The sequence below is a fragment of the Oryctolagus cuniculus genome, chromosome 2, assembly GCF_964237555.1.
Source record: "Oryctolagus cuniculus chromosome 2, mOryCun1.1, whole genome shotgun sequence".
NCBI classification, from domain to species: Eukaryota; Metazoa; Chordata; class Mammalia; order Lagomorpha; family Leporidae; genus Oryctolagus; species Oryctolagus cuniculus.
Window position 1 is genome coordinate 50,796,363 of NC_091433.1, and position 25,058 is coordinate 50,821,420.

The 25,058-nt window shown below is 51.7% G+C and overlaps 1 protein-coding gene and 1 long non-coding RNA gene across 10 annotated transcripts in view; one reads left to right on the plus strand and one right to left on the minus strand.

Moving 5' to 3' along the window:
- Positions 1–3,756: 3,756 nt before the first annotated feature.
- The window catches only part of SLC25A37 (solute carrier family 25 member 37), a 47,172-nt gene continuing 25,870 nt past the window's right edge, over positions 3,757–25,058 (minus strand). For 4 of the 9 annotated variants that reach the window (XM_070068279.1, XM_051832237.2, XM_051832245.2 and 1 more), the window contains 3 exons: positions 11,845–12,073; positions 9,868–9,924; positions 3,757–6,950 (listed from right to left, as the gene is read on the minus strand). In XM_070068279.1, coding sequence (XP_069924380.1) covers positions 6,430–6,950; positions 9,868–9,924; positions 11,845–12,067 — 801 coding nt within the window. In that variant the 5' untranslated portion in view covers positions 12,068–12,073 and the 3' untranslated portion in view covers positions 3,757–6,429. Of the gene's footprint in view, positions 6,951–9,867; positions 9,925–11,323; positions 12,074–21,593; positions 21,686–21,872; positions 22,000–22,912; positions 24,588–25,058 lie in introns of those variants that run through there. The other 5 variants (XM_070068280.1, XM_051832251.2, XM_070068281.1 and 2 more) reach the window with 5 other exon arrangements.
- LOC138848459 (uncharacterized) lies at positions 16,655–23,492 on the plus strand. The gene is made up of 3 exons (XR_011386258.1): positions 16,655–17,594; positions 18,296–18,546; positions 19,282–23,492. It is a non-coding gene; the product is annotated as an uncharacterized lncRNA (long non-coding RNA).

The window sequence follows — 25,058 nt, forward strand, 5'->3', positions numbered from 1 at the left end:
ACCAAAGAGGGAGCCCTCCACTGCTGAGCAGGCCCAGGAATGACTTGGGAGAGATCCTTGGATTTAGAGAGGAAGTATGTTCCCTGCTGCCATCTGTAGGGTCTCTCAGCCAGGTCTTCCGCCCCCTCGGACAGCCCATTCTTAGCTTGTCCCAGTCCCACACCCCCACACCATTCTTGATTCCACTTGCATCAGTCCAGCCCCATTCATTCTGTGCCAGTGTCCTATACCTTTCTCTTTAGTCACTGCTCTTCTGCACAATTTCTTTATGACACCAAACTGGCCATCTCACGGCCTCCTAGGTATTCCTTCCCCATTTGGGCCTGTCCACTTCTGCCAGTTAAATGTTTTCATGAGCTCCAGTCGTAGTGTCCCTGCTTAAAGACCCTTGATGACTGCCCATTACCTACTGCTTGAAGGTCAAACTTCTTACAAGGGCAGTCAAAGCTCTTATTTGCAATTCACCATAGCAGGATCCCCTACAAAGCACTCATTACTCTTAGGCCATCCCTGCATTTAGCCTTGGACCACACAATGCTTCACTCCCCTGTAAGCAACACTAACTCCTCACTCCCTTTCAGGGACAGTCTTTCTCCAGTATAATACTGAGCTACTTATATTGTTCTCTGAGATGTTTGTCCCATTAAGGCCACTCATATGGATAGGAGTGGCAGATATGGGAAGGGAGACAACATGGAGAATTTAATCCAGGGGAAAAGGAAACACCTTCCTTCCGTGGCCTTTCTAGGACTGGAGTTTGAGCGTGGACGTGATAGAGAGGTGGTGGCATCTGCCACAATGAGGCAGGCCAGGAACTAAGATGGGTAGGATTGAAGGGGACCACCAAGGCTGGGGATGAGCTCCATCTACTATCTCTAAGCAACCCTTTACTGGACACCCAGCACACACCAAGCACTATGCTATATGGGGAGCTGCTAGGATAGCTCTTGGCAAATTTCTGTGGTGCAAATAGGCTCACTGTTGCCAATTTCAAGCTAAAAATATGACCGCATAGAATGCGAAGCTGGAAAGAAATGCACCGCATCTGCACCAGGGGACTGGCCCAGGGCTGGCTATAGCACATCACCCGCCAGGGATAAAGAAGTGAAAAAGTCAGGCAAGACCTTGTGTCATAAAGCTTGGTGCTTGTTGAATTTCAATAGCAGCCTTTACTACCATCTGGGGGTCAAGATGTCATTGTATTAAAGTCCACTGTCCCTTCCTATCTCCTTCTATCAGGCTTTAAGGCCTGTAAGGGCAGGGACCACACCCTACACTTCACCCTCTTCCCCACAGCACTGGCATGACACCCTGTTCATTGGAGACACTGCAGATTTGCTGGCTGATTGACTTCCTGGGACAGGGAGATGACACACATGGTGAATGGATGTCTATGCACTAAGAACAGGTCCTGCTTGCCATCCACCCCAGGTGAGTGAAAGCAACTGCATGCTAAAAGTGAATTTTGAGTAGCATAGGACTGGCTGTTAATACAATGATAAACTAAGAAATTCATCTCCAGTCCTCTCTACCCTAGACACCCTTCCTACCTCTTTGTCCAAGCTCAGGCCTGACCTCCCATTCTGCACACTTGCTAAGGCCTTCAGTGGTCATGACAAAACCAGGTGCTCTGACCTTCAAAATCATGGGGGTACTGGGGCTGTTGTGGTGTAGCAGGTTAGGCAACTGCCTGCAGCAGCAGCATCCCACACGGGTGCTGGTTCGAGTCCCAGCCGCTCCACTTCTCTTTTTTTTATGATTTTTTTTTATTTGAAAGAGTTACACATAGGGAGAAAAGGCGGAGAGAGAGAGGTAGGTCTTCCATCTGATGGTTCACTCCCCAATTGGCAGCAACAGCCAGAGCTGCACCAATCCGAAGCCAGGAGCCAGGAGCCAGGAGCCTCCTCCGGGTCTCCCACATGAGTGCAGGGGCCCAAGGACTGGGGCCACCTTCCACCGCCTTCCCAGGCCACAGCAGAGAGCCGGACTGGAAGTGGAGCAGCCGGGTCTCGAACCGGCGCCTATATGGGATGCTGGCGCTTCAGGCCAGGGCGTTAACCCACTGTACCATAGTACCAGCCCCAGCTGCTCCATTTCTAATCTAGCTCCCTGCTAATGTGCCTGGTAAGGCAGCGAATATGGCCCAAGTGCTTGGGCCCCTGCACCCATGTGGGAGACCTGGAGGAAGCTCCAGTCTCCTGACTTCAGCCTAGCCCAGTCCTGGCTATTGCAGCTATCTGGGAGTAAGTAAGTGGATAGAAGTTCTCTCCCTACTCCCACCCCCCCGTAACTCTTTCAAATAAATGAAAAAAATCTTTTAAAAAATTGTGGGAGGAATCAAGAGTTGTCTTTCGCTTTTCAAATGAGTCCATGACCCTATGCAGAAAAGGTGACGTCCTTTGGCTTAAGCTCTGATGCTGAGGGATCCTGGACTCTCATCACTTCAGGGTCTTCCCCAGTGCAGAGGGATCCTGACTGAACCTGCGTAGAGGGATGTGTGTGTGGAGAGAGGAAAAGGGCACGGCACGCACACACTAGGTCCTGTGGAACCACAGGCAGCCGGCCACACACAGTCCTTTTACAAGAATGAAAGCAACATCAAAGGAGCTTTACAAAATGGAGTGGGGGGGGGGGCTTATGAATAGTTCAACCTGCTGCTGCCTAGGAGCACAAACTTCGCTCACCTTCAAGCTTTGCAGTCACCTAGAACAGGTCATGCCATCGTGTCCAGACTCCAGGTGCATATCAAGACTCTTGTTTTATGGACATTTTTACTAAGGACACACATTCTTTTATCTTCTACTGGTCACACAGTCCCAGACACACAGCCCCTGATCTCAACTCCCAGCCCCTGATCTCAACTCCCAACAGAAGTTTCCCCCACAGAAGAAATTTTTCTGCTTTGTAACAATGCAACACAGTTTGCTCATGCAAGCTCTGGCTTCCCCCTGCCTTCTTCACAACACTCATCTGGAGCTATCTGAATCTGTTTTCTGGCTTGCAACCCCTAGGACCCTACATAAAATGCTTTTTCCTTTGTCAGTTTCTGAGTTCAGACTGATTGATACTCCCACACTGAGAGAGAAGCGCTGCCACCCTCCCCAGCAGGATGGGCAAAGCCAGCAGGCGGCTTCCAGCCCCTGCCCTTGAGGACAACGGAACCATTTCTGGGCTGGCGAGGTGGCTGCCCGCCTCCACTGGGGAAAGAGGCCTCAGAGGGCAGTTCCCAGCAAAGCTGCAGATCCTGGCATAGGCACGAGCCCAGTGGATGAGGTCCGTTCTCGCCACCCTCTCCTCTCGTTTCCAAATCCCCACCACAGAGCCCACAACACTCCAAAATCAATGCTTTACTTCCCTAGCTCCCGTGTTACAACTGCAGCAGCAGATCAGAAACACCCCCACACAAACACACATTTCTCCTCTTCTTCAAAGAGCTGGCAGCAGTGGAGAAGCAGAAACTGCTACAGGCAGTTCAGACATTTCAGAAATCACACTGGCTCACCTTTACCACATACACTGTGGATCTTGCAGGAGACAGCAATACCTTTGTATTTTGGACACAACCGTCCTTAAATAAAGGTCAATAAACCTTACTTGCATTAACAAGGAGTTGGAGATGCAGCCCTGGAGGTCTCTGGAGGATGGTGCTTGGACTAACATACACACACACACACACACACACACAGAGGAACCACACATGGAACACAGGACAGTAAATAGCTAGATTCACTACAAAATTAAGAAAAAAGTCATATGTTGAAACTTTGTTACATTTTTTATTCCAAAATAAAACTCTGATGTGTAAGTGGTTGAACCTCAAATTATGCTCTGAGCAGAAGAGCTAATGCATGTGTGTGTGTATACACACACACACACACACACACACACAACCACCACTCCGTGTGGGTCTTGTGCTCAAGCGGAATTGCATGGGTGGTTGCTGCAGTCACTCCAAAGACATTTACCTGTTAAGTACATGCCATGATATGAAGCTGGTTATGGGAGGGGGTGGAAGGGCTGGGTAGTGATGTCATCTTCCTGTTGAGCACTTTGCTGTCAACAACAGGGTTGCAGTCTGCATGAGGCAACACCACCAACTTCAGAGTTGAGGGCAAAAGGGGAAAAGTAATGCCCACAAAATAGTAAATATTTGCATCTGTTCAGTGCACCACAACTTTCAAAGCTTTTACAGATATGCCATTCACTCAACCTCATGATGACCTGGCAGGGCAGACAGGACAGGAGGATGCCCTCAGCTGATCCACCCCACAGTGAGAATGCCAGGCCTGTACCCTCCAGCTCTGAAATGCAGTCCCTACCTCTCCTCACATCCCCCTAACCAAAGGAGCTTTCCCAGAGAAGCCAATATTCCCTTCTGTAAACATCACATAAGACAAAATACCATTAAGAAGCCAGGAGTTTTTCAACAGTGTGGCATATCTCAAGAGGACATAAAGGAGCAGGAGGAATAATTATTTTATGATTTGATTTAAATTCCACTTTAGAATTGGACCTTTGCCTCCTAACCCAAGGCAGGGTCACAGAGTAGAGAGCGGCAGCATGGTCTCCATGGGCTTTCTGTACCCAGGTGTGGGACAGAAGCAGGCTGCCACTGGTCCCAAGGAAGCACTGGCCAGTGGCCAAGCCTCGCAGCCCAAGGAAAGTCCTGCTCACGGGGCACAGGTAGGAGGCACCTGATGCGGCTAGCTCTGATCTGGAAAAGTCACTGCACTGCTCAGAGCTATTGGGATAAAAGCACAAACTACTCCCGAAGGTCATGCTGCACATGGTTCTGAGATGAAGTTCTCCAAAGGCAACCTCAGCTCTTCCCAGGCAGTCACATCACCCAAAGGAGCCAAGGCCTGAGCCTCCCCAGACAGATGCACCCATGGACAGACGGCTGCTTGTGGTGGCAAGGCAGGAACAAGCCCACCAAAGTAGGCACAGACACATGTGCTTCCACTTGTTGGTAAAGACAGGTGCTGGCGAGAGCCCCAAAGGGAAACCATCCAGTGAAGCCCTCCCGTCTTCCCCCGGATGGTGGTAGGACAGTGCATGGAACACTGTGGCCAGAGGAAATGGGCTCACATTCTCCTTGAGCAGGAACAGGCCTTAGTGGGCACTATCTCAGAAAACAAGGAGTAAGGGAGGCAACATCTGGGTGGGACAGGAGCACCCAGGTCAGACTAAAGCAGCAGGGCCCTGGCTGGAGGGCCTGGCTCCGTCACCATGCAGAAAGAGAGCAGGATGGAGGGAGGAATTAATGTGTAAGGCAGGGCAGGGGGCAGACAAATACAAGACATACTCCACTTCTGGGTTAGTAAAAACCCACACAGGCCAAGTTGCCTAATGTGCCTGAATTATAAGGGTGATGCAGACCAAGTCCTGGAATAAAGAGGGGATTTATCCCAATTGCCTGCTCAGCCAAGGACTTCTAAGTGCTGACCGAGGGCAACACACACGCATGTCACTCACAAGGAGCTGGGCAAAGGTCTCCAGCCCCTCATCCTCCTAGGCCCACCATCCTCCCAGTCTGGGCAACCCCGCAGTCCAACTCATGTGCATGCGTGTGTATACGGCAGGAGGAAACACTCGAGGGCCCAATCCTCGCTCCTGTACGTTTCAGGAGAGCAAAGGGAAAAGGCACGTAAAGGTGACTGGACAAAAGAAAGGAAAATAAAAAGCAGCTGCGAGTCACAGAATATTTTTTTTCAACATACCTTTCTTTACCTCATGAAAACAGAAAATCCAAAATATAAACTTATTTATTATTTTACATTCAAGTGAAATTTCCATCAGGAGGGGGCTGAACACAACTTCAGGCCGCGGTCACCGATTTCTTACGTCGGTGCCCTTTTAGGTATGCAACCCGGCGGACGCATTCAGCCTTGCGAGTTTCACCAACAGCTCGCTAGTCCCAGCTGCAACACTAGCCGTAGCCACTCACAAGCACACACACAAATTCAAAATCTCCTACGTAGAAAAATAAAGGATAAACATTATCCATCTATTTTAGACTGTGTAATGGAACTTTTATATACATAAAAACTTCTGTTTTCTTTAATGATTTTAGTCACTGTGCATCTTCTCCCCTCCTGCGTGATCTAAGGGTGCAGGAAGGAGACTGCCACAGTGAAGCAGCAAAGCTACACTTTCTGTCGGGGAGGAAGAGAAAAAGCCACTCCTCACTCCCCTTCCACAATCCTGCCGGCCCTCCACCACCGCCGCCTCCGATGGCCCTGCGGACGGCCTCCCGGTCAGCGGCTGCCCCGGCCTCCCCGCTCTCTAAGGCATCAGGGAGCTCGGAAGGCCCACGGGGCGGGGAGCACCTGCACAAAGGATCTGGGTGTGAGGGGAGGGAACGGAAGCATGCAGGCGAAGCCTTTGGAGAGTAAAAGATTCTGGAATCACCTCCCACAGCCCGGCCCGTTAGTATGGAGTTCGACTGTCCAGCTGGTGCTTCGTGAGGATGTACTTGAAGAACTCGTAGACAGACCAGGAGATGGCCGTGGAGGGGATCTGGTAGATGACCCGGGCCTGGATGCCCTTGAAGTAGCCGGCCAGGCCGTTGAGCCGGTACACCGTCCGGAAGGCGTTGGCCATGCCTGACAGCCGGCCACTGATGTTGGCCAAGGAGAGCGCCATGTTCTCCTGCGTGTTGAGGAGGGTCTTACAGACGTCCAGCGGGGTGGTGGCGGCTGCGGCCAAGGCCCCAGCCAGCCCGCCCGAGATGATGTGGGACTGTGGGTTGTAGCCCCGGTGAGGGTTGACCTGCTCCTGCAGAAACTCATAGGTGATGAAATGGATGGACTGGAAGGGAATGTTCATGGTCAGCTGCGTGGTGTAACTCCGGTAGAAGGCCCCCAACCCCTCGGTCCTCCACACCGTCCGGACGCAGCTGAGGGCTGACCGGTGCTGCGAGTTGTACATCTGCATGCGCTGCTTCACAACTGTTGGCGGGGCGCAGGGCGGGCAGTGGGCAGTTGGTTGGGTTTGGCCACACCCCAGGTCGGAGTGCAATGGGAAGCCAGGCCATAAAGAGAAACAAGCATGTTAGACACGCTAGTAAGAGGTCCCAAAGAGCGAGCACACACAGCCCCAGCCCGCGCAGCCACGGAGGGCCAGCTCCGGGCAGCCCCACCACACAACTCCACTTCTGCCTGCAGAGGCCCGGCGCCAGGGAGGTGGCTACTTCCCTCAGTGTCTCCTGCCAGAACCTCGCGGTGGGTGGCCCCAACCAGGCAGCCACTTCAGGCTCCCTGGGCAAACTGGATCTCCCAGCGGCTGGTACCCACCGCAGGTGGGAACCCTACCCCTTTGGGCTGCTGCCTCTGCCCTCCCTGATCTCTCACACGTCACCTGCAAGTGTGGCCCCTTGCATATTCCCAAGGGGCTGCACCTCTGAAGGTGAACGGACACTAGAATCACATCTGCCCAAATTCAGTGACAATCTCCAAGGCAGACCCTGACTTTGCAAACTCCAAATAACTGGTAGCTCACGGGCCATGAGACAAACGGGAGCGAACTGTGGTCCCTCGGACTTAAGAGTTGCAAGGGTGCCCAAGTCTTGCCAAGCGAATCCACACAATGTGCTCTGCTTTTCAAATAAATCAATCCGTCGTAATGACAAGGAGCTAAGAGGGAGGAGTTGAGTCTTTTTTTTTTTTAATCTCCTTTAAAAAACACAAAAACGAAACTCTTGCTTGGTTAACATGGACTAACAGGACATTGGCCACATCCCAGCCTGAATCACCAAATAAAGAAAAGTCCAAACCTCATCCTGGTGGCCCTCTCTGTCTGCCAGCTCCACATCACAGATTCAACCAACCTCAGAGGGCAAATACCTGGGGGAACAACTGCTGGTCTACTGAACACATACAGACTCTTCTGCTTGTTATCAGTGCCTAAAACAGTCTAATAACAATATCTACATAGCATTTACATGTTATTAGGTGTCACCTGTAATCCATGGGACAATGTGGGTGGCTTAAATGCAAATACTAGGCCACTTTCTGGAAGGGGCTTGTCCTAGAACCAATCTCCAGAAGATGTCAAGGGAACTCTGTAATACACGAGTCTGAATCTAATGGGGACTTCAAGTTTTTCCTTGAACTACTTCCTGGAGGGGTCTCCTCCCCTCCCCTGCCTCCCTACAAACATCTCTCCTGGTCATAAACAGTCATGCAGACAGGCAAACTTACTTAACAAAGCCACAGCTCTTGAGAAAGACAACACGGGCCACCAGAGTTCTCTACTTTCTAAGGAAACACTGAAAGAAGATGAGGCTCTGGCGCACTCACGGCACACAGAAGCCAAGGCCAAAGGAGCTAGAGCCTCCACGTGTCCATCTAGCCAGTAAACCCCAGACCCCAGCAGACAAAGGCTCCACACCACTCCTCCCAGCGCACCCCACCACGGCCCTGAAGGGTGGAATGTGTCCACTGTCTACCAGGACAGAGGCAGCTGAGACCAAGTAAGAGGTTTTAGCCTTAAAAGGCAAGAGCAAACTTAAAACACCAGACTTAAAATGTTGAAACTCTTTAATTCCCACTTCTGGCCTTCAGGTGGGGGGAAAATGTGTCAGGAGAGAGCTGCAGAGAACAGCACTGAGCCCCACGCTGTCCTGCTGGTCAGAGCTGAGTCAGCTAAGGACACTCGGACACAGAAAACAACTACCAGAATGCAAGTCTGTGCAGCTTGGGTGGGCTTTATACATGCCCAAAACCCAAAGAGGGAAGAAACAGTTAACATAGCTAGGTGTAAATTTTTGAAACAGAATGATGGATTCACAGGGAATTCCCAATACTATTCTCTCTGCATTTGTGTATGTTTGAATTTACCATAATCACCTCAAATTAGGACAAAAAAACAAAAAGGTAAACTGAACACAAACTCTAATGAATGGTCCCTGGTGGGTTCTCCCTAAATTTGTCTCAGGTTGATAAAGGACAAGGAACAGGTGTGTGTGTGAGCAAGACATACACACAGCTTTATAGTAATGCAAAAGCATGGAAAAATAATCACAAGGAATTTGTTACAACACATCCCCAGTCCCTATGCCTAGAGATTCTGATTCAGGAGACCTGTAGGAGGGCAGAAGAATTAGTATTTCTGGGGCCAGCACTGTGGTGCAGCAGGTTAAGTCACTGCCTATGTAGCTGGCATCCCATACTGGCGCTAGTTCGAGTCCCAGCTGCTTTGCTTCTAATCCAGCTCCCTGGTAATGTGCCTTGGAAAGCAGCAGAAGACGTTACCAGTCCCTGGGCCCCTTGCCACCCACGTGGAAGACCCAGATGAAGCTCCTGTTTCCTGGCTTCAGACTGGCCCAGCCCCAAGCCATTGCGGCCATTTGGGGAGTGAATCAGCAGATGGAACATTGCTCTCTCTCTCTCTCTCTCTCCCTCTCTCTCTCTCTGTAACTCCTTCAAATAAATAAAATCCTAAAAAAAAAAAAAAAAACAAAACAAAAAAAACACAACTTTTCATGTTTGATTGACACACAATAATGCCACATACTTATGGGGTAGAGTGCACTACTCCGACACCTGTGTGCGTGTGTATGTGTGGATATAATTCAATGATCCAATCAGGACAATTAGCCTTTCTGACACCTTCCATGAAGCTGCCTGCCAGTCTGAGGACCACTGTTAAGTAGCTCGCTCTGCTAACAAAAACAGGAAGAACACAGGGCTCACATGCTCAGGGCCTCGAGAGGCCGTCGGGAATGTAATACAGAATTCAATTCTCCTGCTGGCTCTGGCTGGGAACCGGGAGTCCCTTGCCCACTTCTGTCCTCCCGTCCGTACTCTTTCCTCTCGCCCCTCTGCACATCCCCGCCTGGCCCTCCCTGGGACCATGGGACATTACCTTCTGCTGGATTCATTACTGCATCGTGGAGCAGGGTGGCCATACTCCCAGCTATCCCTGCAAAACAAACTCCAAAAAATTACCCTCTGGAACCGGGTGTGCTGAGGAAGATCCTGGAACCTAAAATCAGATGGAACGCTGAACTGCAAATCTGGCTGCTTAAACCCCAAGGAGGCCGGGGGAACACTGGGCAGGAACGGGGAGGGTTAACACAGCCATAATTACCCATGTTCAAATTCTGTCGAAACCTCCTTTGGTTTCTGGTAGTCAACCCTGGGAAAAGACTAGACCTGCTCGCGCTGGAGGATACCCAGAAACCGCACACCGAGCCACCGTCTAGATTTTAATTGTCTCTTAAGCTCACCTTTGTCTACAGATTAACTCACTCTGCCCTTAAGCTGAGGAGATCAAAGGGGCTAAGTATCATGTAGAGGGCTGAGAGGGGAAAAACACAGGAGAAATCTTTTGAGAAAATTCCATAGTTAAAATCCAGGCCCTTTTAAAGGAAACAGGTAAGAGCGTCAGGAAGATCTGAAAGTGACTCATCTCCAGGGTACGGCTGCAAAGCTAGGACGGGTCTCATGGGGGACAGACCCCCATCTCGGGGTACTCATCTGGCCTGGCTACAAGCACCAGGAACCCCGGAAGCCTGAATCAGGCCTGGACTTTTGTTCTCCGCTTTGCATTTTCTCCCTCTGCTGCCTGGTAATTAACATGACCGCTGGAAGATGGGCGGGTTACCAGGATAACTCCAGAAAGGCAGACAGCAGCCCCCTCCTCCCCCTGCACACACACTTGTAATTATTTCCAGAAAAGCCAGAACAGAACCCCAGGGCCCACCACGATGTTGTCGCAACAGCCCCGGAGCAGCGCTTGGCATGAGCCGGGTCCTGCCGACCCCCCTCGGAGGAGCTACGCCATTAGTAAGGCGGTTTGGCCAAGGCAGGGCCCCAGTGTCACAGACTCGGGAGACCCGCAGGGCACGGCTCTTAGCGACCATCTCCATAAATGCCACAAAGGGCCGACTGTCACAGAGCCAAGGTTTGTGACAGGAGGGACGCTTTCTGGGTCTAAACAGCACAAAAAGAGAAGGGACAAGATGATGGCTGGTCACACGTAGCCCTCCATTGCTGAAATACGAATTTCGTCAAAAGGAGAGCATATTCCCATTCCGTACCCACAGATAAATGAAAAGCCAACAGCAGCCAAGTCCACCCGACCCTGGGGGACACAGGCGCTCAGGCTGGCCCAGCTGGAAACGCCTTATGTAAGAGCTGCTGCCGTCCGCAACCCCCCACCCGCTCCTCTCCCTCCAAACAACAAAACTATGTCAGCCCTTGCTTGCAGAGAGATGAGAGATGAGACTCAGACACACGGAAGAGAATGGGGTAGAATTCCCAAATCTCCTGAAAGCGGGCACTGGCGCAAGTCTTTGTCAGCCATAAAACTTCTTGACCTTTTAAAGCTCAGTTAGATCTTGGTGTTGTAGAGACCTGTTGTGCCAGTTTTTAAATAGTCTCAAAGAAGCTGTCCAGATCACTTTTTTTTTTTTGAATCCAGTATTCAAAAGCTTTGTTTCTATTTGTGTGGTTTTTTTTTTAAAGAGGTCTGATCATTACTTGCTTTTGTATGTTTAAAAAAAAAAAAGAACCCACACAACAATGACAATCAAAAAAACAAAAATAAAAACAGAAACACCTCTGTCACTTGTCACTGCTTTGCCCCAGGCTCCAGAGAGCGGAGGGGCACAGGAATAAAAAAAAAAAAAAAAGCATGTGTGTGCGTGCATGTGTGTTGTGTGTGCATGCGCGCGTGTGCATGGGTGCGTGCGCACACACGCCTCTAGAGTTCCTTATTCATGAGCAAGCGTGCCGAAGACGAGGCGTAAGGCTGCTGGGGCCACGGGGAGGAACAGCTCGGGGTAGGATGTGTTGAAGAAGAGAACTTTCTAACTCCAGACAAACGCTTTCAAAATACCGTTGGCTAGGTGGCTGTTTCCTTGGTGGTTGAAAACGTCATTTAAAGTCCTTTTCATGTTTTCATAGCAGGCAAAATACAAGGCGTGGGCCGGCCCTGCGCCCATCATCATCACGTTGAGGCCCCGCAGGGGCCTCCAGAAGCCTTCAGTCTGCATGATTTTCCTGAGGGCTCCGTAGATACTTGTGTACTGGGCTTTGGGATCCGGATTCAAACTCTGCATTCGCGTCTGCGGGAGAGTGAGAAGAGAAGACCAAACGGTGGAGTTAATGAGGACCCAGAGAGAGAGAAAACAGTTGGCATTCATGGCTGCACAGGACCTCCTGGTGAACAGCACTCATCCAACTGCCACCCTCTTAGAGGCCACCCCTTCTGCTCTCCCCCTGCGGGCATTCTCCTAGATTCCATCATGTCTAGTAAGGGGGGGTGGCAAGGAGGTGGGGAGCAGAGCGTGGAGTAGGAAATCCCCACTCCGCCCCGCACTGTGGCCTCAGATGGATCCCTCAACCTCTCTAAGCCTTGGGGCTTTGAATTAAGTCAACAAGCAGCAGCAAAGCAAAGCACTGTGCAAACACTCCACACATGCGGAGTCCTCCCTGAGACTGCAGGGGAGCAGAATCTGCGGATGCCCAACCCCTTAAACAAAGTGCTGCAGTATCTGCATACAACCTATGTATACCTTCTGCTATACTTATATTTTGTTGTTTGCTTTTATTTATTTAAAAGGCAGAGCAACAGATGGAAAAAAAAGAAGAGATGGTCTTCCATCTGCTGGGTCACTCCTCAAATGCCTCCAACAGCCATGGCTGGGCCAGGCCAAAGCCAGGAGTCAGGAACTCAGTCTGGCATCCCACACAGAAGGCAGCCAGGTACTTGGGGCATGAGTTGCTGCCTGCCAGGAACCATCAGCAGGAAACTGGATCAGAAGCAGTCACGGGACTTAATCCCGTGCACTCTAATACGGGATGCACGTGTCCCGAGCAGTGGTTTAACTCACTGTGTACGACATCAGCCCCTCCTATATACCTTAAATAATCCCTAGATAACAATACCTCACACGGTATAAATGCTATATAAAGAACAGTTATACTGTATTGTTCAAACAATAATAACAAGAAAAAGAAGTCTGTATATGTTCAGCACAGACACCGTTTTTTAATACTTTCGATGCACGACTGGTTGAAGCCACAGATGCAGAACCCATAGGAGAGCGAGAGCTATATTACCACCACTTTGTGGAGACTCTGAAGTCGTCTTTGTCCTCACTTAGGCGAGCTCTCCGTGTTCTGAACACTCCTGTTCAGTCCCTACCTTGAAATCTGCCTGAAACCTCCAGCCCTCACCAGCCACATACCTTTACACACATCTTCACAAGTCAGCACCCAAAGCTAGCAGGTCCTGCTCTCCATTTTTCCTGTGCAAAGTCTCATCTCCCTGAGGCAGACACTTGCTTTCCCTCCTCTGTCAGAGCCCTATCCCAGCACCTGGGTGTGACAGCCACTTGAGTAGGTAAGTGGGGTGGTTAATTTCAGGTACCAATCTGGCTTGGCCACAGTGACTGGATATCTGATCAAACACCTGTCTAGGTGTTTCTGTGAAGGAATGTTTTAAAAAGGAGTTATTTATTCAAAAAGCAGAGAGGGAGAACTTCCATCCACTGATTCACTCCCCAAACGCCCACATCAGCAGTTTAATCAGAGGATACATCATACGCAAACAAGATGAGGGAGAGAGAAGCAAGTGAAGGCACCAACCAAGGGATGCCTGAGTCCCGGCCAGGACGCCTCTGCTTAGTGCCTGCATGGCCATCGGCTGGAAGCCCTGTAGTGCACCCAGCACAAGGCCCTCACTCTGGGAAGCAGGAGGCAAAACTGCTCCTTGGGAAATGGCAGGAGTTCTCTGTACTTGAAACTGCTCAAGTTTTAGAGCCAATAAAGTTTCATGTTGTACCTGGCTTTTTCTTCTAATTACCCCTGAATACATCACCACGTGCTGGTGAAGAACCCAGGCTTCGGCATCAAAGAAAACTGGCACTGAGCTCAGCCCTGTTACTCATGGTGTGCCCCCGGGCACACCTCTAGCTCAAGAAACTTGTATAGGATAACATGAGTCAAGGAGCACCACTGTCAGTAGCAGTCAGGGATGCATCCAGGGGCTACACGAAGGTGACTGGCTGAGACTAAGTGACACGGTACCAGGATCTGACCTGCCAGTGGTCTAAGACCCATGAAGGCAGGAGAGGCAGGAGTTGTTTGTCTTATTCATGGCAAATCTCCAACGCTAAGTAACATGTACTAATCCTAGAGACCCAATAAATATTTGTTGAATGAATGAATGAACAAACAAACGTGACTTACAATACCAACTGGGGTAAAGGGTGCGGTAGGTACTGTGTGTCAACCTCCCACCCCCACCCCCAACATGAGCCACAGTTTCTCAGACTCACCTGTCCTTGCTTCACCCTTTCCCTAGAGCTCTCCTACGAAACAAAGTCTGCATCTCACTGCGTTTCTCAAGCCTGCGTGTGACCTGCTAGCCACGGGCAGGGCTGAGGCAGCCTGACCCTGGGGGCCTAACATGGACACAACTGGCTCCTGTCAGTGCCCTTCCAGAGAAGAGAGCCCCATTCCTTGGGGAAGGGCAGCAGCGAGCCCTTCTGGCTCCAAGCCTCCTCTGGTTTCTCCTCTGGGTGGGGTCCTGCTAGGTTTGCGAGACCTGCCTGGAGCTGAAGGGCCTCCTTGGGTCCTAGCAGGGCAAAGCTGAGGGGTGGGGGTGAGGGTGAGAAAGCACAGAGAACCCTGGACCCCATGCTGGCTCCAGTTGAGTGGCCTCGGCCATGGGCTCTCATCTCCCTGGTCCCCAGTGTCCCAGGCTTGAACATGACAGGGAGGATCTGAGAACTGCTTATTATCTGAGCCACCTGGGAAACATTTAAAAATACTCATCCGTGCACACTGCCCCAAACCTGCTGGTTCCAACTCTTTCTGTTTTTATCTCCCCAGATGATTCTGCTCATCGCTCAGCTTGGAGAACCATGAGATGGCCATTTAGGTCCCTTCCGGGCCGAGCCCTTTCTAGTAACATCCTCCATCCAGCCTGGCAGTCAGGGACCACCCTCTGGATCCGTGAGGGGGTGGGGACTAGGGAGAGTGGAAGGGCAGGAAGCCTGGGGTTGGTAGCGCGACTTCACGGCCACTCACCCTGAGCTCACTGGTCTGAATTCCAGCTCTGGGGCCTTGAGCAGGTTCCTCAACCTTGGGGCGTGGCCTCCTGCTTCTGCTATAACCCCCCAGAGAGCCGTTGGGAAACACCTGGCGTAGGCTGGTAGCCGATAATGGCTGTCCCCGCCTACCCTTCCCATCCATGACATCACTAGGAGGGTCTCTACAAACTCACAGAAGGGCATCCCATCATTGCTGACCCTCTCCCCTTTCTAAACCAGGGGAGGAGCAGCTGGCTTAAGCCAAAATGCACCATCCTCCTTTGGAGCAGAAAAGAACAGCGGGGTCTCTCTGTACCCTTGGGGCCCTCAGGAGAGATCCACTCAAGAGCAGGCACATTTAACAACACTCAGCTGGGGTGGAGGTAGCAAGCAGCCCAGGAGCATGGAGGAGGGTGCCATCAAGTCCCCGCTGGGCCAGGTTTGGGGCCAAAGCCTCATTAGTCCTGCAGCACCAGCCCATCTCCCACCTGCCTGCTTGGAGCACCCACTTGAGGTCAGGCCCCAGGATGCAGAGATGGAAATCCAAGGACAGTATTTAAGAGAAGGGCACAGACTGCCCAGGGTGCCAAGAAGAGTGTGGGAGAAGAAACTGGGCATGACCAAGCCTGCACCAACCCCAGGGGAGAGGTCAGAGGCAAGGAGGGAAGAAGCGACACAGGAGTGGCCAGAGATGATCACCATCTTAGTCTCTTTTGCTTTTCAGTAACTGGCTAGGAAACATAAAAATGACAGTGGCACACTCCATCTGCCTGTGGACCAGAAAAGCAGGAAAAGTCGGGGCAACTGGAAGCCAAGAGGGATGAAGGGGTAAGCAAAATGTGATATTGGTATTAAACCCCTAGAGTGGCATATTAGTCTTACAAAAGGAAGGGAATTCTGACATATGTGACAACACGGATGGACCTTGAAGACACTGTGTTGCGTGAAGTCAGCCAGTCATAACAGGCAAAGATGGAGGGGCTGGCGTTGTGGCACAGCGGCTTAAACTGCTGCCTGCAACACTGGCATCCTATACAGGCGCCGGCTTGAGTCCCAGGTGCTCTGCTTCCAATCCCAAATCCCTGCACGTACTGGGAAAACAGTGAAAGAAGGCCCAAGTCCTTGGGCCCCAGCACCCATGTGGGAGACCGAGATGAGGCTCCTGGCTCCTGTCTGCAGTCTGGCCCAGCCCTGGCAGTTGCAGCCATTTGGGAAGTGAACTAGTAGATGGAATTCTCTCTTTCTCCCTCTCCCTGTCTTTCTGTTACTCTTTCAATAAAATAAATAAATCTCTAAAGGGGGGGGCAATCACGCAGGGAGCTAGATAGGAGTAGATGAGCTAGAATTTCTACCAGCCTTGCACTGTAACTCCACCCCCTAGCAGTCAATCCAGTACACCCACCTTCCCGTGATGCACCTGTGCCTCATCCTGGACCAGGAATGAGGAGACGCTGTAACAGCCACATGGAAGTTAAACTCCACGTGGAGCGCCATGAAAATCCAGAAAGCCTTACGCAAGACTTATGCACACGAAACTCCACCCAGGCTCCACCTTCTATGTCATAAAAGAGGCTGATAACGTAGGAGGGCCCTTCTCCCGCTCCCGCCTGTGCTCGGGATCCCTCTCGGGCTTCCTCCCGACTCTGTCCTCAAGGCCCTCTCACCGAGTAGGGATACACGTGAATGTATGCCTTCTCTCTTTAATCAAACCCGCCCTCACTTGTGCCCTAGATGCCTGTACTTTGTGAGGACAAGAATCTGGAATGAAGAGGAGGACACCCAGGCCCATAACACCCAGACTCACGGAGACAGATGCAGAACGCGGGCTGCCCATTATGGGAAGGTACTGTTCTACGGGGTCAGAGCTTCGGTTTTGCAAGAACAGAGCTCAATGGCAGGATGCAGTGAAGGTTGCACAACATGAATGAACTGTACATTTAGAAACGATTATGGTGGCAAACTATGTTATGTATATTTTACTACGTTTTTTTAAAATACCAAATATAGGGAGTAGGATGGAGAGGAAGAAAAGGAAACGAATCAGGATACACCAAGAGATGGTAGAGACTAAAAATAACAAGACACACACACACACACACACACCAGGAGACAGAGAATTTCACAAATCGCTTTTCCTGTCTGGGTTTCAGTTCCTGCTCACGGCCAAGCCCCATGGCTCTCCCACTTCCCTTACACTCCGTTTCCACGTGTGCATTTTAGTCCTGGCCTCCTGGAGATTGCTAACACACTCAGCACATTGAAGGCTCTGGGAAGCCTAGCAGGAAAGAAACCTGTTAACCAGGTTTAACAGGGCACTTCCTGAACCTTCCTCTTCGGCAGCCAAGTCTTTTTGAACAACCCATTACACTGCAGAGCATACTTGGGAAAACAGAGCTGTAGCCGAGGCCAACCTGAAGCCCAGAGGTGGGAAGTGCAGAGAACACCCAGGGGTCAGAAAGACCGCCTCCCTTCCCCAGCCCAGAATCCCTGACAGCAGCTGCAGGTCCATAGCTGCCAACCCTGTGCAGCAAGAAGCGGCCAACAGCAGGTAAGCCTTGCATAGAGGGCTCTGTGGTTCTCCAGCATCCTGCCAGGCTCCCAGCCCAACTCGAGTTTACTGTCCAAGGGGCAGGAAGGAGACAAATGCAATGGCCCAAAAATCAAGGTACCTGGGTCTCCCTGTGCGACCTGAGCAAGTCCCTTCCAGGCCTAGGACTGTGATGCCATAGGCGGGCTCAGGGGCCATGAGACAAACTCATACATGCACTGAACTGGCTCCACGAACTCCCAGCAAGGCCAGAGTGGGTCAGCCCCTTTCTGAGAGTCTCCCCTAAGATGACAAAACAGGAAAGGCCGGCTTGCTGGCCTGTTGTCTCCTTGAGGGGAGGAGGGAGAAGGGAGAGTGGAAAATGTGTTTTCCGTAGTCGCAGGTGAGCTCTTGGGATCATGTAACAACAGGAGCTATGAGGGCCCGGGGAGGGAGGGCACTTGGCCCAACCCTTGCGTTTTCAGATGGGAAACTGGGGGCCCCAGGAGCAGAGTGCTTTGCCCAAGATCCTGTGGATAAGAATCCTCAGGTCTGAGCCCAGGACCAGGAAAGAAAAGGGGCTGAGCCTGGGAGAGCACACTCAGAGCTCGCTGCTGAGGGCAGGCGGCCTCCCGCAGCCGGTCACCTGACCTAGACACAGCCGAGGATTCCCTACCCTCCCTTCTCAGTTTCGCAAAAATAAAACTACTTTCCCTGTTCAGAGTTCAGGGGGCGCTTCTGGAATGCAGAGAAGACAATGCAAAATCGACACACGTGCTGTGCTCCTACACTGAGCCTGGTAGGAGGCAGCTACAGTGTAGGGAGGTGCCTGCACAGGGCTCCCAGACCACGGTGCAAACCAACAACAAGCGCATGGCTGCCCGGCAAGCTGTGTTCCCGACAAGCACTAGGAAAACGGCAAATAGCATTAACCCTGCCTCCAGCATCTGCTTCAGAACCAGAAATCAAATTGGTAAGCTTAAGTCCATCCTGTCTGCCAACTGTGCCAGGGAGCAGTGACAGCCCCAAATGCAATCACAGCGGCATGCAGGAGCCAGGCTTGCAGGGCCCAACTCCAGTCCCTCCTTACTTCCCAAGCCTCACCATCCTTCAGTCCTCTGGCTGCGCCCTGGGCCCACCCACGGCGCTCGCTGCCCTCTCCCTGCGCCGAGTGCTGCCGACAGCGCTCCCATCAACCACCACCCAAGACAGGTCCAAAGACGTCCCTCCTCCCCGCCCGGAAACACCACAGCGCAGCGGCCAGGAGGAAAGGGGCTCTGCTGGCATGGGACCTGAGAGAAGCCACAATCATCACTGAGGCACTGGAAGGCCCTGCCTCACCCTCTAGAACACTCAGAAGGCACACACTACCAAGCAAAAACCCACACCACATCAAGGAGCAGCATGACGCTCCCAGCTCCAACCCACCAGGGGGCCCCACTGGGAAACCACTCCCCCACCATGCTCACTGTGAAGACAGGCTCTCACTGGGGCTTTCCACAGCATGGCCATGGAAAACCATGCAAAGTCACCGCCAGTGGTACACAAGGACAACAACCTGCACCACTCCCACCCATCCGTTAACCAAAAAACCTGTACAGGCAACCGGACATTCACAGCTCTCAGAGGCACATTTACATTTATTCATGGTTCAGGGGCCCAAATAACATCTTTTCCTTTTTTTTTTTCTTTTTTAACATCTTCCAAGTGGTCAAAAATACACACATGGAGAAGAAACTCTGTAGACACATTTGGAAGGAAGATTTGGGGCCAGCGCTGTGGCATAGCAGGTAAAGCTGACATCTGCAGTGCCAGCATCCCAGATGGGCTCCAGTTCGAGTCTCGACTACTCCACTTCCAATCCAGCTCTCTGCTATGGCCTGGAAAAGCAGTGTAAGATGGCCCAAGTCCTTGGGCCTCTGCACCCACATGGGAGACCCAGAAGCAGCTCCTGGCTCCTGGCTTTGGATCAATGCAGCTCTGGCCATTGCAGCCATCTAGGGAGCGAACCAGTAGATGGAAGACCTCTCTCTACATGCCTCTGACTTTCTGTTACTCTGCCTTTCAAATAAATAAATAATTTAAAAAAAAAATAAGAAAGCTTACAACCAGCTCCAAGAATCCTGTTATTTAAAAAGGGAAGGGTAGGGTAAGGGAAAGAAGGATGGATCTGGTCCTCCTCCAAGGTTAGAAACCAGCATGAGGAAAACTCCCTCAAGGCAGTCATCCCTTCTCCCCCAGAAAAGGAGGACGCTAGGGCAGGAGATCAGGCCAGTACTTGAAACTCTGGCATCCCATAGCGGAGTACCAGTTCAAGCCCCAGCTGCTCTGCTTTTGATCCAACTCCCCACTAATGTGCACACCAGAATATGGCCCAAGTACTTGGGTTCCTGCCACCCATGTGAGAGACCCAGATGGAGTTGCTGGCTCCTGGCTTTAGCCTGGGCCAGCCCTGGCTGTTGTGACCATATGGGGAGTACACCAGCAAATGGAAGATCTCCATCTCTCCCTCTGTTGCTTTGCCTTCCAAATACATACATAAATAAAGGACAATGCTGTAGGAGAATAATCCCACATCAGTATCCCATGGGGGTACAGTACCAGGGGAGTTCCAGGCGCACAGGTTCTAAAGCTTACTCTGAAAACCCCTGCTGAGAATCGCTGCTTCATAACAAGTCGAAGAGCCAGCTCAATGGAAAACCAGCCAGGAAAGGCAAAGAACTGAGACGTGGTGGACGCGAAGCATCCAGCAAAATCAGAAGTAGGTCCATTTCCCTGCTCACCTGTAGGAGGCCTGGGCTTGGTGTTCAGGTCCCCTGCTGTTGGGGGTTGGTGGGAGGAAGTGGTTCACACAGGGAGAATGAACCTTACAGGCTCCTCTGCCTGCTCACTTATGTCCCCTGGAGGTTCCAATTTCCAGAAAGCTCACACCCATTCATCCTACAGATCAACCTGTCACTGTGAAATGTGGGCCGAGACCATCATTCATGTGACTCATCATTCACTCTTCTGGACACAATCCAGACACCAGCAAGGTCACCAGGGGCACGTCTAGGGTTTAGAGTCAGTCTGAGGGTATCCCCCAAAGGCTCACGGTGCAGACTCGTCCCCATGGGGGCGCCGTTGAGGAAGTGAAGCCTTTAACAGGTAGGACCTAGCAGAAGGTCAGAAGACTGTTAGATCACTGCGGGCATTACCCTCAAAAGACATTAATGCTGGTCTCTCGGAATAAGTTAGCTCTCGAGAGAATGAGCTGTTAGAAAATAGCAAGACTGGGGCCGGCACTGTGGCACAGTGGGTAAAGCCACCACCTGCAGTGCTGGCATCCCATATGGATGCCAATTCCAGTCCCAGCTGCTCTACTTCCGATCCAGCTCCCTGCGAATGTGCCTGGGAAAGCAGTGGAAGATGGCCCAAGTCCTTGGGCCCCTGCATCCACATGAGAGACTTGGAAGAAGCTCCTGGCTCCTGGCTTCAGATCGGCCCAGCTCCAGCTTTTGAGGCCATCTGGAGAGTGAACTAGCAGATGGAAGACCTCTCTATCTGCCTCTGCCTCTGCCTCTCTGTAACTCTGCCTTTCAAATAAAGAAATAAATGGAAAGAGCAAGACTGGTTCCAGAATAGCTCCAGCTTCATGTCTCATCATGTGACCTCCCCCACTCACTTGCACCCCCCACTGCTGTGATGTCATCACCGTGTTGTGATGTCACCAAGGGGGCCTTCACCAGAGACTTCACAGTTGGGGCTGCCTGATCTTGGACTTTCAGCTTCCCAACTGTGAGCTGAATAAACCTCTTCTATTTATCATGTAGCCAGCATCATATATTTTGTTTTAGCCACAGAAAACAGACTAAGAAAGGCATGTTTGGGGGTGGGGGGAGGACCGCTGCAGTTCTCAAGGGCCACAAGACTAAATGGAATGCTTCCATCATGCATTGGGGAGAAAACCAATTCCATCCAAGCAGCAAAAACCAAGGTCCTCAGCCTCCCGAGGGAAAGAGTCACTGCACCAAATCCTACCTGTCCTTGGACAGGCCACAGGAGGAGTGTAAGGACTCAGGTCCCAGATCACGTCCCAGGAGAGCAGGCGGCCAGAAGTGGGGCCATTCGAGCTGCACGTAGAAAGAGGAATGGTGGGTCGAGCTGTGGGAAACACAGCCGTCACTACAGTCCCTTCTACACCAGTTCTTTTACTTTGTACTACATGCATATGTTACTTGGATTGGAAAAAAATGCAAATGGGACACAGAGAGGCAGAAACCAATTCTGGCTGACGGGGATGTAAACCATCTGGCATACCTGGGAGAAGAGGACCTGGTGGCTGGAAGGGATGGTGTGCCGGGGAATGCGGTAGTCAGTGTTCGGTAGAGAGGCGGCGCCAGACTTAGGAGCGCGGCCGGAACATTAGATGGTCGATAAATATTTGCTGGAAGAAAGACAGGTTGGGGCTAGACTCTTGGAGGCCCTGAATACCTTGCAAGGAGTTTGGAATTTATAGTCAAGTGTTTCCCAGGGTTACATATTGCACACGACAATGACAGGCTGTGAGCCACACAAAGCCACACAGTAGGAAGACAGGTGGGCCACCCACATCAGGGAGAAGGAAGCAGGCCCATGTAGCAGAAGCCCTCTCTATGGGGCTGGCGGATGGGCTGCCACCCCCTGAAGGCCAGGGTAACATTACAGGCTGACGCCCTGAACACACAACACCCTGGGCAGCAGCTCTCCACCCGGATGCCATTCGCACGTTCCCTGACCCCAGGAGCCAGATCTGCTCTCCTCCTCGCTTTCAGAAAAGCCTCTAGCCAGAGGGAGGGAAAGATTAAAGAATCCATGCCTGGCCCAAGCCCAGGATACAGAGGACACACTCAGAACGTCCGTCCCCTGGTAGCCACACTCCGCCCTAAAGGATTACAGGGTCTCTGCCCTCCAGGTGGGGCAAATTCCCAGGATTCCAGATAACAGGGCTAGATGTGATGGGTGCAATTACTGACCTTAAGGGGAGATAGGGAAGACAGTACTGGGCTGGAGCAGAAGCCTGAAGCACCTGCCAATCACTCCCACCCATCTGTCCTTCAGGGAGCTGGGTCACAGGTTCTAGTCCTGCATCTGACATGAACAGACCACGTGGCCTTGGATGAATCAATTCATTTCTCTGAGCCCTTAGTGCTTCTATTTACAAAATAATAACAATACAAACAGTTGTATCAGCAGTTAACTATCCTCACTTTACAAATGGGGAAAGTGGGCCACAGAGAGGCTATGTGACTTGCCCCAAAGTCACAAAACACAGAGGTGGCTGGGCCCCAGACTCATGCTCTTACCATTAAGCTACCTACCTCTGCCGACAGCAGGAGCATGAAGAGATCACAGGTGGTCTCCAACATGAACATGCTTTGCTTTTATGGCCATGCTAGGTCATGTGCACACCATGTCCCACGAGCCCAACCTTGCCCAACCACAGGGAAGAGGGAGCAGCCCATGCCCAGTCTGCAAGCAGATGAGGCAAAGGCAAAGCCACAAGCCCAGGCCTGTGGAGGTCACACAGCTTCGCTCAATCCCACAACCCTACCAGCTTTGCCACTTGTGCCCAATGTGCCACTTGTGCCCACTACTGGGCAGTAGTGGCTGGCTCAATACAAACTTATTCTTCATCCTGAAGAAGAGCTGGAACCATTTGCTCGCCAAGGTGAGGGGACATAGGGGCATCATGCAGGACTGGGCTGGTGCCCCCTTGGTGTTCGAAGGCCAAGGCCAAAATTTACTGGAATGTTCCAACAGTTGGGCTGCCCACTGCTAGGAAGCTGGGTTACTTAGGGCTCGCAATGACTCAGCGAGTCTCGTGATGTCATGGGCTTATAAACACCCACTCACAAGTAAGGACAAGATGTCAGAGGCCAGCCAGAGAGAGGTCTCAGCCCCAAGAGAGTTCTACTTTCCTGGAACACAGGCAAACTCACTCCAGCCTCACGGTGCCCCGTTGAGGAATCCATTCCAGCCAAGGGTCCATGGGGAGTGCAACAGAGCACATCAACCCACTCCAGAGCAGGACACTCGCCACTGTGTGCGGCTGAGATGGCAGCCCAGGGGCCGGGGGCGTGTTCCAACGCTCCCCACGCCACAGCTCACTCCCAGCTCCCCATGCAGCTGCAGCAGCTCCCCAGTCCTATTTGGTCCAGCGGGGTTCCCTGTGAGCTTGTGTTGAAATTTCAGAATTCTCTACCCAGGAGCTTTCCCACCTTGCTTTGCTAATGAAGAAGTGGTTGTGTGAGTGCCCAGGCTCCCAAAGCTGTAATGGGGGTGGGGTGGGGAGAGGAGGGTGAGGGGAGACTTCCCACACACACGGCTTGGGGCAGCGGGGCAACACTGAGAGAAAGGGGCATGAAGTTCATCCATTCACCCAACACAGAGAGCTTGCCCTCCACATGTGCCATTATCAAGAGCTGAAAACACAAGGCTGTGTGACCTTAAGCAAGTCACTTGAGGTCTTGGAGCCAGTCGTCTGCTTATCTGTAGATGGTCTCGTAATAGCATCCACTTCCTAGAAAGTCTCTGAGGACTGAAGGAAACAACACATGCAAAGCCTCCACATGGAGTCTGGCAAACAATAGCTTGCCCACTGCTTTTATTTCTGGTTTTGTTTTTTGTTTTTTTTTTTTTTTTTGGATAAACAGTAAATTCCTAGAAAGATGACATATTTACTCATTCTTACTTAAGACTCTCACTAATTATGAGGAGTCACTCTCTGGATCCACCCCAGGTAAAAGCAAATCCACCGTGAACACTGCACATGGACGACCACCTGCCTGAGCAACCGTTTCATTCCACCGCCCCACTAAAGAGAGGCCAAATCAAGGCCCCAAGGAGCCAATGCACCTGCCCATGGCAGCCCTAAAAGGAATCTGACCCTCCACACTCACCTTTCCTGGCTCTCCATTTCTAAATGCACAGACCGCTCTGCTTAACTTAATTTTGATTATGCAACAAAGGAAACTTGGACAGAGAGCTAGAGAGGAGAGGAAATCACTATCAGTTTACACGAACGCCTGGAGTCCCAAACAAAAGTGCTCTGGGAAGCTCACTCACCTGGCCAGGCTGCTTGGGCCAAGGGCCATTCTGAGGACCCAGACTGACAGGTGCTGACGTCCAGGCCAGGTCAAGAGAAGGACCTGGTCAAGAGAAGATCCCTGACACTTCTGCTAGGCCTGGTGTGGCCACACCCATCCCTAATGGGAAAGGCCCTCCCCACTGCTCCCCTCCGAGCTGTGGGCAAACAGGCCTCAGGCAACAGCCAACAGGACCAAGTTCAGCTACAGGACTGGCCCCTCTGTGGGTCCTACCCATCTCTGGCATACCCTCTCTGGCCTTGGAGGATGGGCTGGCCCAGTCCATAGCTGTAGGCAAGCCAATCCTGGAAGAATCTGCTACAGGGCACAGGTGTTTACAGGAAGTATAAGTCACTTTGCCAAACAAGGGCAATCCTCC